At 40.3% G+C, this 12,323-nt stretch overlaps 1 protein-coding gene across 1 annotated transcript in view; it reads right to left on the bottom strand.

The window, feature by feature from the left end:
* The window catches only part of COL11A1 (collagen type XI alpha 1 chain), a 278,226-nt gene that overhangs the window by 137,356 nt on the left and 128,547 nt on the right, over nucleotides 1-12,323 (bottom strand). Inside the window, exons 11-14 of the mRNA XM_077277390.1 lie at nucleotides 10,238-10,300; nucleotides 9,271-9,345; nucleotides 8,118-8,201; nucleotides 7,938-7,994 (exon numbers count right to left, since the gene is read on the bottom strand). Of these exons, the coding sequence (XP_077133505.1) occupies nucleotides 7,938-7,994; nucleotides 8,118-8,201; nucleotides 9,271-9,345; nucleotides 10,238-10,300 (279 nt within the window). The remainder of the gene's footprint in view (nucleotides 1-7,937; nucleotides 7,995-8,117; nucleotides 8,202-9,270; nucleotides 9,346-10,237; nucleotides 10,301-12,323) is intronic.

Genomic DNA, 12,323 nt, shown 5'->3' with positions numbered 1-12,323 from the left:
ATTAACAAAAAACTCGTGCAAAGGCTTCCTAAGCATTTAAAAAGTCCCTTAGTCTGATCACTCTGTTTGTAATGACTCGATAAAACACATAAGCTTCACTTTTTGTATTTAAGAATTGAAATAAATTAGCCTTTTGATGATATTCTAATTTTGTGAGAAGCATCTGTACAATAACCCTTAACTGTTTCGACGTGCATAGCGTGCACAGTTAAGCCTCTTGTTAGAGCAGGCATACACGGTCTCCCTGCACTACAGTTACCGCTCTCCATTCTGCAGACCACAGGTCTGCGGTCTATAGAATGGCTGAGGCGTCGACGCACGCGCAGGATGTCAGAGTCGTGGCACGGTGAAATCATCACTCCGCACCGCGACTCTGACATCCTGTGTGTGCGTTGGTGCAATGACAGTGTTGGTCTGCCTTGAGGACTCAAAAGGGTATGTTTCCACGTTAAGGATTCGTTCAGGATTTGCTGTGGATTGGATGCTGCGTACAGCCGAAGCGTCGAATCCGCAGCGTCCAAATGTTACAGCGTAGTGGAGGGGATTTCATGAAATCCCATCTCCACTATGCGTGCAGGGCCGCTGATGATGCCATCTCTGTTTTGAATTTTACTCATTTTTGATAATATAGGTTTTTCTGAATTTTACCACATATGCCTCACTGGACTTCCAATCCCTTTCATATTGAATGCTGAAAATTTTGCCTTGCTCCAGTCCATCCGCGCGGACTTTTCATCTGTATTCCAACAACATGATGAGCTGACTGTTCTTATTTTTTCATTATACAGTTTGGGGGCTAATGCGAGGGCAATTATAGAGTTTGGGTGTTATTATGGGGGCCATTATACAGAGTGGAAGCTAATGTGAGGGTCATTATACAGTTTGATGGGCTAATGCAGGGAGGCCATTATACAGCGTGGATGCTAATGTTGGGGCTATTATACAGTTTTGGGCTTACTGTGGGGGCCATTATACAGTTTGAGGGCTAGTTTGGGGACTACTGTGGAGGCCATTATACAGTGTGGAGGCCATTATATAGTGTGGATTCTACTGTGGAGGCCATTATACAGTGTGGAGGCCATTATATAGTGTGGATTCTACTGTGGAGGCCATTATACAGTGTGGAGACCATTATACAGTGTGGATTCTACTGTGGGGCCATTAAACAGTGTATTGGCTTCTGTGGGGGTCATTATACTGTGTTTTGAGGGAGAAGTGGGGACATCATACTTTGTAGAGAGGATCTATGGGGGTATCAAACTGTGTATAGGAGACCTGTGGGCCCATCATACTGTATATATTGAAGCTGTGGGGACATCATACTGTGTATAGGGGAGCTGTATATTGGGGACTCTTAAGAAGTATTATTGTTATTCGGGCACTCAGAGTATTGTGGCTGCTAAAGGGTCAAAATGTGGATACAGTTTTCTAAGGCATTTGCACAGGGCATTAATATTTTCTAGTGGACTGTTTCATCATCTAGAAGTCACAAAGGAGATATTAATGTTATTACTATGTAAGGGGCACAGTAGTGGGAATTCTTATATAAGGCACTAAGAGGAGCACTGTTATTGTGCCAAACAGCAGGTGCAGGAACTGGGACACATATGACAGCAGTTGCTCACTATTGGGGTATCAGCCGTATGAGGAGTTTGTGCAGGTTGGGGATAGATGGGGACGGTGCTGGAAGTGTGAGAAGTTGAATGTGTCTTTCTTGTAATCTCTGCAGATGAGTCCTGGCTGGAAAAGTTATCATGGTCTGTGCAAGATGGAAAAGATGGGAAAAGTGACCGACTCCATCAGAAAGAACGTCATCTATAAGTTACTATATTTAACTGTACTGTAATCTCTCATTAGTTCTGCAGGACTGGTATCTACCACTATACGTCATCCTCTGGCATATGGACAGGTACTGTATATATTGTTCCTCTTTATTGCTGTCAGTTCTTGAATTTTTGGGGGAGTTTTAATTCCTTTTTCTGTAGCGTTGCTTTTAATTTTGGTGTAAGGACTTACAATTATGAGTACCCTTGACACTTGTATATTTTGGCCAAAATATTGACCAATACCTTATGCATAATATAATTATAGTTTTATTCAGGGTGTAGCCAAGCCCATTAATGTTGGCCTTGTAAACTAGGGTTTCTGTCCTCACAGGGTGGACTTATATAGTGCTGGGCAGCCCGCCTAATCTATTAGTATGGGCATCACTAATAGTAATAGACTGTAAGCCAAACACTGCACACTACATGTGTGTGACCAGCGCCCTGAATAAGCCTTTTCTTGTGTACAATTTTAAAACTAAGCAATCACCCCCTCCATGAATTGGTAGGTTGTCAGTGGTTGTCCCATTAGTATTTTGCAATCAATTATTTTGCAACCAATTTATTGTAATCAGGATTATTGATTAGGGGCCACTCAAATGTTTCGCCCCCTGAGCTGAACGCCTAGCTATGCTTCTGGGCTACTAAAGCTAATATGGGACTAGAATCATTACATCATTCATTTTAATCCCCTCAATAGCTCAATGTTAATAGGGTTTTTAGGACTTTGATATTGATGGCTTAATCAGATCTCTAGGTGTCGGTACTCCAGCACTCACACCGATCAGCTGATTGAAGGGACCAAGGCACTCCTGCCCTACCTACCAGGCACAGCTCTGTACATTTTGCAGTGGTAAAGCCTGGTGCAGCGGGTCAGTCCCATTCATTTGAATGACACTGTTATTTCGCGCCTGTGGGTGTGGTAACATAACTTGCAAGCACCGGCGTCATTGCCTGCTCTATACCCACCTTGAGCACGTTCGCGGCTTCTTTCCCTTACTGCATTGCTCCTCCGAAGCTGAGGTTACGTGTGAGGAGCACTGTGCATGATCAGAAGTGCAGAAGACTTGCAATCATGTGCAGCGCACCTCTCTGCAACCCGGACACATCGTACCCCCAGTTTCAGAGGAGAAATGCAGTGAGGGAAAGAAGCTGTACACATGCGCAAGGTATGTATAGCGCTGGTGACGATGCTGGTGCTTACAACTTATGTCAGGGGCGTGATAACGTGCTAAGTGGGCTGACTAGTCTGGGGACTCTAACGCCCCATTAACTACTCAAAGTCCCCACTTACATATCATGAACAGACTTTAGAAATACTTTTTATAAAGATCTGTTTATATGTGTAAAGTAATAAAGGGACTATTAGGCAGAGAATTTAGATATGTAGACACAACTGCTGGTGGTTCTGGGGGCGCGGGGGACCTGACAGGCTCCCTTTAAGGCTAAATCATTCATCTTAAAATCGCCGAAAACTTCATTAATTGCAACAACTGCTGAGATTTTTTATTTTGGAAAAAGAATTTTGTCACTTCCACATTCTGAAGATTTGCTGTAGACATTTTCTGCAATTGTTTCATATACAGTATCTGAAGAAAGCCATGCATGTGCTGCAGAGACAACCCTAGTCACACGGATTTATGGAACTGATAATCTGTCACAGAGATTCCTGCAACAAATCTGCTGCGTATGAACATACCCTACACCTAACAAATTCTTTCAATTTGATTAAAACTTTGTGAGAAACGCTGTCTTTCATGACCTCGAAGACATTCGCTAATTTGAGAATACTATTCAAGCCAATGGGATTTTCCATCATTAATCTTATGCCAATGGTTTATTTTTGCATGTACAGGGTGGGCCATTTATATGGAATATACAGGGTGGGCCATCTATATGGATACACCTAAATAAAAAGGGAATGATTGGTGATATCAACTTCCTGTTTGTGGCACATTAGTATACGGGGGAGAATCTTTTCAAGTTCAGTGGTGACCATGGTGGCCATTTTGAAGTCGGCCATTTTGGATCCAACTTTATAAATGGCCCACCCAGGTGTATTCATATAAATGACCCTCCCTGTATTTCAGTAATTCCATAATGAGGCTATTGAAAAATTACATTTCGATCTACTATAATGTGCACAACCGAAGCCCTAAAAACTACCAGTAATTCCAAAATAAAATTAAGCTGTAATTACATATGTTGATAGATAAGATGAGCGACAACCAATATGGCTGCCATCACAGCCACCATCTTTGTAGACAATCCAATTTCATCTAGTCTATAGGCTCAGTGATGAATAGAAGAACAATTACGTAAGCTTTATTCACCTTTCCTAAGTCCAGTGCAGCTCAGCCACCGATGCTCTGCCCTTTGTTGATTGGCTGCAGTGTTGACAGAGATGCAGCTAATCATTGAGCTCATCAGCATTGCTGATGCAGATGGCACAAACCACTGATCTCAGGGATTGACTGCAGCTCTACAGATGTGGAATCACCACTGCAGCCAATCAACAAAGATGGGAGTCGAGATGAGAGGCAGAAGTGGACCTGGAAGGGTATGTTACGCTCATATATTTTCACTACAGTTGAGTGAATTTTTCAAAATTCGGTCCCGATTATGATAGGCGCCTAATATTGTTTTTGCAATATTCGACGAATACAGCCGAACGTTATTGGAGTCACTAGGAGTATAAATAAACTAATATGATCATCAAACATAAATTCAGCATGAATAGGGTACCAATATGGCATGAAAATGGCAAATTTAGATTTGGTGACCGATTCCGAACATATTCGCTCAACTCTTGTTTTCACACATCACTGAGCCTAGTGACTAAAGTTTGATGAAACTGGGCAACCGGTTTAACCAAAGCACATAGACCAATGTGAGTAATGTGTGTGGCTAAACGTGGCTTTCTACATGGGCCAAAGAATGTGCAGCATGTAGTAGTGTCTGCTCCATTACATAGGTGAGAGAGCACTTGTATCAATTATGGCAAATAGCACATAGTACGCATGCACTAGTATGAACTGAGCCCGAACCAAACAACAACATTACTCACGTAGTTTTAATCAAATTTCATTTCACTCTCTGAAGTTTTGTTAGATTATGAGTCAAATGTTGCCATTTGCGAATAATAGTAACGTGTTTTTCGGCACTCGATTGCCTGTTTCATTTCTTTCAAGCTCATAAAGTTCATTAGAGAAAATGTCTAATCGTAACATTGTAGCTGCAATCAATGCGGCCTGCACGTCTACACTTTAATGGGTCACGGAATTGTTTTCAATACAATAGGTTCTCTCCGATAAAATATGCAATGCTACATACGCTTTACCAAAAGTGTTAATTAAATGGCTAAAAAAAAAAAATGCTAATTTCACATCTAACGACCACAATCAATAACTTTCTTTTTTTTTTTTTCTTTGTAGAGAGGGCTCCAAAAATAATATATTTTGTTTGGATGCCGACAGACCTATTAAAACTTTGTGAAAATAAATTTTCTATTATGAGTTAATAGACCATGAAAAAGCAAGAGAAAACTGGGCCAAAGCTGAATGCATAGTTCACTCAGTTCACAGAAGGCAATGAGATATTTATTCAGATTATGGCGGTGGCAAGGAACGGTATTATCTGTACTGACAGTTTAATGTTTACTAAACAGCTACAATGTGGCGGCAGTATATAGCGGGAGCTCCTAATGCTAAGTGGGAGAAATTGAAATCTGTTGGCTTTGTTTAACCATAGTGTACATGTTACTAAGAACTTATATTGAAAAGTTACAATAAAAATAATAATTTCAACATAATCATCATCATAATTATGTCAATATTTTTATTGTTATATAAGTGAATCTAACTCTTCGGGGCCGTTGTAAAATCTTTGAAAAGTCACGAAATATGGGACTTTTGGCGTTGTCACATCAGTTTGAATCAGCTCAGCAAAAATGGGCTGGAGCTGGGGAAGAGACAGGGTGGGAGAGGGTGTTATAATAGATCTTTCACCATTGGGAAGGAGTCAAAATGCCGTATAACTCGGATGGGAATCGCAACGTAATGCTCGGACTGGCCGGCGGTACTCCAGACCTGAGTGTGACAGCTGCATAGAAATACAGGCTGACACGCTTGGGTCGGGACAGCCATCGGCCAGTCCGAGCATTGCATTACAGTCCCCATCTGAGTTTTATGGGCGTATGACTCTTTCCTTAGAAATGGTACAACGTTTTTGAATTGTGCCGAATTCATTAAATGGCAATGGATTTGGTGCCCTCTACTCCAGCATGACTGGCATATGATGAGGGTGTGCTACTTTAGCCTTGATGAAGTTTTCTTACCTTGTAGCTGACTACTCAATTTGGATATTTAAAATCTATGTTATTGGGAATGGTAAATGACAACTATTCTGATCATCATTGTGAATTCCCATGTCAGGTAAGTTATGTTCACACTAGCATCATGGTTGCTACTTGTAAGGGAAGGTTCAGCACTCTGTTGGGTCTACCGTACAATGGATGCCACCAATCCCAACGGAGCTCCTCGGCTTATAATGGGGATTGTTGCATTTTCTGTCATTTTGATGTGAATAATATAACATAGCTTTATGAAGTATTGTTTATATATATATATATATATATATATATATATATATATATATATATATATATATATATATATATATATATATATATATATATATATATATATATATATATATATATTTAAATATACTTAGACCCTCACTGCAGTGTAAACAGGGCCTTATCACATAGTGTCACAAGCATTTTTTGCTATAATTTCCTATTCAGGGCTGTGGGTAAGCTTAATGTTCTTGAGATATAATGCTGGTATTAATATTTATCATCTGGATATACAGGAAAAAAGCATGATATTAAACCATTTATCATCATTAGACATAGTAGTACAACTTTTTGAAGTTGTAGCATTTTGAGGAATTTTTGGATCACAGGAAGCAAGGCCTATTCTTCTCCAGAACCTTTCCTGTGTTCTAATGGATGCGCCAGATGGCAGCAGAAAGAATGATTACAGCTCCCTAAAGTACCCTGTGAACGGAATCCCTGGACATGGATTTTCCATGTGTGTGGACCCTGATGTATACATATGCATGTATTCTGCATTATAACAATGCCACATTTAGCAAGGCCACATCACAGATTTTCCAGTGTCCTTCTAAACGCCACCCATACAGTTATCTGGGTCAAAGGAGTTTTGTGGATAACTCCCGCGCTGCTGATTTAATAAAGACATCAATCCAAGGGTTTTCTTTAATAGATTTGCATTTGTTTTATTCAACGCATTTCAAAGTGACAAGCACTTCTTCAGGAAACAATCACAAGTTCTGTCTTTTTGTGGTTGTTTCCTGAAGAAGACGTGCTTGTCAAATTGAAATACTTTGAACTAAAAAACGCAGATTTATTAACGAACACCCTTGGATGGAGGTCTTTAATAAATTAGCAGCGCGGGAGTTATCGGCAAAACTCCTTTGACATAGATAAGACCCTATTTTTCGATACTTTCTCCCTGGTGTTTTATCCTTACAGTTAGTCATTGTTCCCCATGCAAAGGTCATATGATTTACAGGGGTCGTCTCATATTGTTAAAACAAGTAGCATTTCAGTTTTCTTCTTATTAAAATCCTCTCCTGAAAAATACAGTAAGTTTTATTTTTTGGTGTACTGTTTATTGCTTTGTTACCAACCACCTCCCTCTGCAGCCTAAGAGTGGATGGATATGTAGGCAAGGAGTACATGCTGCTTGGAGGTTTTATGTTTTAAAACCTGCCATCCTGAAGCCGGTTCTAGCCAGCGTCGGTGACCCAGCACTCTTCCATGCTATACTGGTAAAGCTACATCTGCTAGAGGCATGGGAGAATGCTCAGTTGTGAACCATCGCCACCACCATGCTGCTAGTCTGAACTGTCAATCTTCAAGTCTTCAAGAGTGCATCAACCTACTGCAACCAGTTGGGAGGCGGAGAAGCAATGTCCTCCTGAAGACAGAAGATTGCTACTTCAAAGTGTGAACACGCACAATACAAAAAAAGGGAAATGAGAACAATAAAAAGTCAATGTAACAATAACTAATACGTTACTTACCACGGGACCAGACCTTCCTGTAAGGCCCATTGGACCGGAAGGACCTCTCATAGCAATCTAAGTAAAAATAAAAAATATAATTACAAAATTGAAGTGTATTAAGATACAAATAAAAGTATTTCATTGCTTGTTTGGTAAATGTTTGTTTCGCAACGCTACCGGGTCATATTAATTACTCACACGGGCCTGTTGGAGAATAGCCTGAGCTTGTGCTTCCTGGGCAGATATGGGTGGTCCTTTTTCCCCATCCCCAGTATACCGGAACTAGAAGACAAAATGAAGAAAATGTCAGAATGGACACATGTTGGTTCACCTATCAAGAATATGCACTTTTTTCCACAGTGTTTTTTATACTTTAGGAGAAATAGAGTATCGTTTTTTTGTACCTGTGATAGATTGAATGAGACAATAGACTTAGAGTGGGATTACACTAGATGATGGCAGCCATTAAATGATTGACGATTGGCTACATGTTTACCGATAAGCGGCTGCTTAATATCCTGTTTAGACAGGCAGACTATACTTATAAGACCACACATAATAGACCCCTCTATAACCCATTATGTGGCTTTTAGGCCCTTTGGTTCCTCCTTGCCTTTTTTGCATTTTTTTTGCATTCTTCTAGTTGCCTTCGACTCTCATATATATGCAATAAAGAGGTGGTCATTGCATGTATTATTTCTCAGCAACCATTTTTTGCCAATTTGATAGTTTTTTTACTGTGTGGTGTAACGCTGCTATGTTGGCTGCTTCGCACAATGTTTTTCAATTTTTCTGGCAAACGTAACTTTTGTATTTTGTACCATTTTTGATTTCCATATGTAACATTATTTGGGTTCATTTCTGTGCGTAATAAACCATGCCTACGGTAATTTGATCCTTCTGTGCGCATAGACAGTCAGCAGCACATCATGTTTACACAGGATGATGTGCTGCCGAGAACGATGATATTTAAGTAAGCTGTAAAATCAATTTACCCAACTAATGAGCACTATGCTTGTTCAGACGCCTGTTTACACCGCCGACTTTTGGGAAATGAGCATTGCCAGGAACGATTGTTCACAACATTCAGCCAATGTAATTGCACACTTCTGTCCATGGACTATATCCGGTTTCCCAGCTCAGCCTTTTCCAAAGAACGTTTGTAGTGGAAAGTAGTGGCAGTAGATTATGCAGGTATTAGCTGCATCAGAAATGTCTCCTATAAATAATGCGTAGACTTTGGCTATACTGTATTACACTTCTTAACTACGTACGTTTTTTATATATTGTGAACAAATAAAAACTGAAAAAATATAATAGTGGAGTATAATATGCGAATATATTAACTTACAGGTAACATTAGCATGGTCCCAGGAGGTCCAGGTAAACCATCAGCACCGGGAAGTCCAGGACGTCCAGGTGGACCCTAAGGAGGAAAAACATATTAAGTCACACCGTAAGTAAGAGTTTACAACCAGAAGGAAGAGTTTATATTGCAAGTACTGTATAAGGACCCACAATTATAAAGTACTTTGTCCCAGTTTTTAGTGTAAACCGCTCAAAAATGTCATCAAATCTTGACATGTGCCACAATTAGTTGTTAGCTTCATGAAAAAAAAAAGAAAATTATGAAAATAATGTGAAGCATGGGTGTGGTCTCTAAAGAGTGGCAATGATCTCTGATGAATGGGTTGGTGTGGTCTCTAAAGGGGGTGTGATTCAAAAGGGGGTGTGGTCTCTAAAGCATGTGTGGTCTCTAAAGGGGTGTGGTCTCTAAAGGGGTGTGGTCTCTAAAATGGTGTAGTCTCTAAAGGGGGTGTGGTCTCTAAAGCATTTCTGGTCTCAAAAAGGGTGTGGTCTCTAAAGCATGTGTGGTGTCTAAAGGGGGTGTGGTCTCTAATGGGTATGTGGTCTCTAATGCATGTGTGGTCTCTCAAAAATGTGTAGTCTCTAAAAGGGTGTGGTCTTTAATGCATGTGTGGTCTCTAAAAGGGTGTGGTCTCTAATTCATGTGTGGTCTCTAAAGGAGATGTGGTCTCTATAGAATGTGTGGTCTCTAAAGGAGGTGTGGTTTCTAAAGAATGTGTGGTCTGTAAAGGGGGTGTAGTTTCTAAAGCATGTGTGATCTCTAAAGTGGATGTGCTCTTCATGTTTAAAACAAGTTTATTAACCGGCATGCCAAAAAAAAATAAAAAATTGACAATAAAGCAGGTACAGATTTAATTTCTGACTTTCAATTAATTTCAGGCAAACCACCATTTTTTTATCCGAAATGCATATTATGTAAGCACATGCCGGTAATTGTTTATGGTACTTACTCTCTCACCAGTGTCTCCAGGTGGGCCAGATGGTCCTTGCAAACCAGGAGGTCCAGTAAGACCCTAAAAACAACAAAAATATAAATGTCATACCATACAAATGGAAAATGAAATCTTATCCTATAATGTCCAGACATTATGGAAGTTTTAACAATAATTCATGCTAATAGAAAATACATAATTAAAAACTTTCTCACAGTATAATAGAATTTGGAAGCTTCATCCTATTTCCAGCCTCTTTGTAAGAAAGATGAAACACACCAAACGGAGCCAATAACTATAGTGTGAAACCTTGGCCTCCATTTAATCTGTTTTTCTGCCATTTATGTTTTTTAAGTCAGAACCAATAATGTAAACTACTATTGTGTCCATCTTAAAAGACAGATGTCATTAAAGAAAGGTCAAAAGAACTCCAAAGTTGCAGGTTTGGATTCTGTTTGCCTAAATATTCTCAATGGCTCCATTGGGAGTTCTGTCTGAATCCCACTTTTTACGATGGAAGTCCCTGACACACAGCAAAGAAAGTTTAAACACGGTGTGCAGGGAGCCTGAGGCTATAGCTTGGGATCAGTACAAGATAATTAATATAAAGTGTTTACTCAACATTTTATCTAAGGGAATATAGCGATTTATTAAATTCTGTTCTGATATATTACAAGCTATAATGATGTATTTTATTTTTAAGACATCATCGTTACATAGGGTGGATCCAATGACAAAATGGGCAGCAGGGCCCCCCTCAAGCCCGACATCTGGGTTTCAATAGTATCGGCATCCCCTCATTTTCCATTCAGCCTGTGCGTCTGAAGATGAATGCAGCAGTTGCAATGATTTCAGTAGATCATGCCTGCTGTGCAGAACCTCAGTCCACACACTGCACAAAATGGAGTAATGAACTCGGGGAACAAAGTTAGATATTGTTTTTTTCTTATTATTATTTTGTCAGTCATTTTGTCAGCCAGTACTTGTAGATGTTATTGGAGCCTCACAAGGTGCAAAGGAGTCCTATGGGGCCTTCATACTATGTATAGGGGGCTGTGGGGTCATCAAATTCGGTATAAAGGGTCTTTAGGGCCTTCATACTGTGTGTAGGGGAGCTGTGGGACCATCCACAGCCCATAAATGGGCTGTGGAGTCATCATACTCTGTATAGGGGGCTAGGAGACCATCATACTGTGTATTGAGGGTTTTGGGGCCATGATACTGCGTACTGGGGGTTGTGGAGCAATTATACTGTGTATAGGGGGCTTTTAAGCCATCATATTGTGTATAAGGTGGATATGAGGCAATTATACTGTGTATATGGAGGCTATGGGGACATCATGTTGGGTTTGGGGGATGTGCATCCATCAAACTGTGTATAGGGGAGCTACGGGACATTCAGACCATGTAATGGAGCTATAATACCGTGTATAGAAGGGTTGCATGGGCATTATTCTGTGTGTGGGAAGCTATAGGAGCGTCAAACTCTTTGGGTGGATGGGGCCATCATACTGTGTGGCTGGGAAATGGGGGTATCATACCACATGAGGGGCTGTGGGAGCCATCATACTGTGCGGGGAATTATACTTTCTGGGAGAACACTGGAGTGGGTGAAGAGGCTTCAGTGGAGGCACAATACCTGAGACACAATACATATGCATTGTCTAAAAAGGTTGGGATGTATGCCTTTCAGTGACTGCCATGACCTCAACTGCTCAGCAGAATAATGTATTATTTTTTTAGGAGGTGAAGCATAATTAGGATCTTTGCCATGGTTTCTATGAACACCTCTGCAAATTGCACTCAAATTTTGGTGCACAATTGTAAGCCAATCAAATGATGTCTTGATTATTAGGCAAAATGTGTATGGGTTGTGCCATTCCTCATACTGCAAGAGCCACTGAGGTACATGTGATGCACTTTAAGACTATCTAGTTTAGTAAAAATGCCCTATCGTTTTCAGGCTGCAAAAGCCGAAAAATGACATATGGTGGTCGACTGCAGAGTTTGGCAACCAGGTACATTGACTCAAGGAATAGAATTTTCAGTAGTGTAGATGGGATTTGTTACTTTCTTCTGGCTGACTATAAACAATATTTGAGTT

The sequence above is a fragment of the Ranitomeya variabilis genome, chromosome 8 (genome assembly GCF_051348905.1).
Source record: "Ranitomeya variabilis isolate aRanVar5 chromosome 8, aRanVar5.hap1, whole genome shotgun sequence".
Lineage (NCBI taxonomy): Eukaryota > Metazoa > Chordata > Amphibia > Anura > Dendrobatidae > Ranitomeya > Ranitomeya variabilis.
The sequence above is the reverse complement of the archived record's forward strand: the minus strand, read 5'-3'. Positions and strand labels throughout refer to the sequence as shown.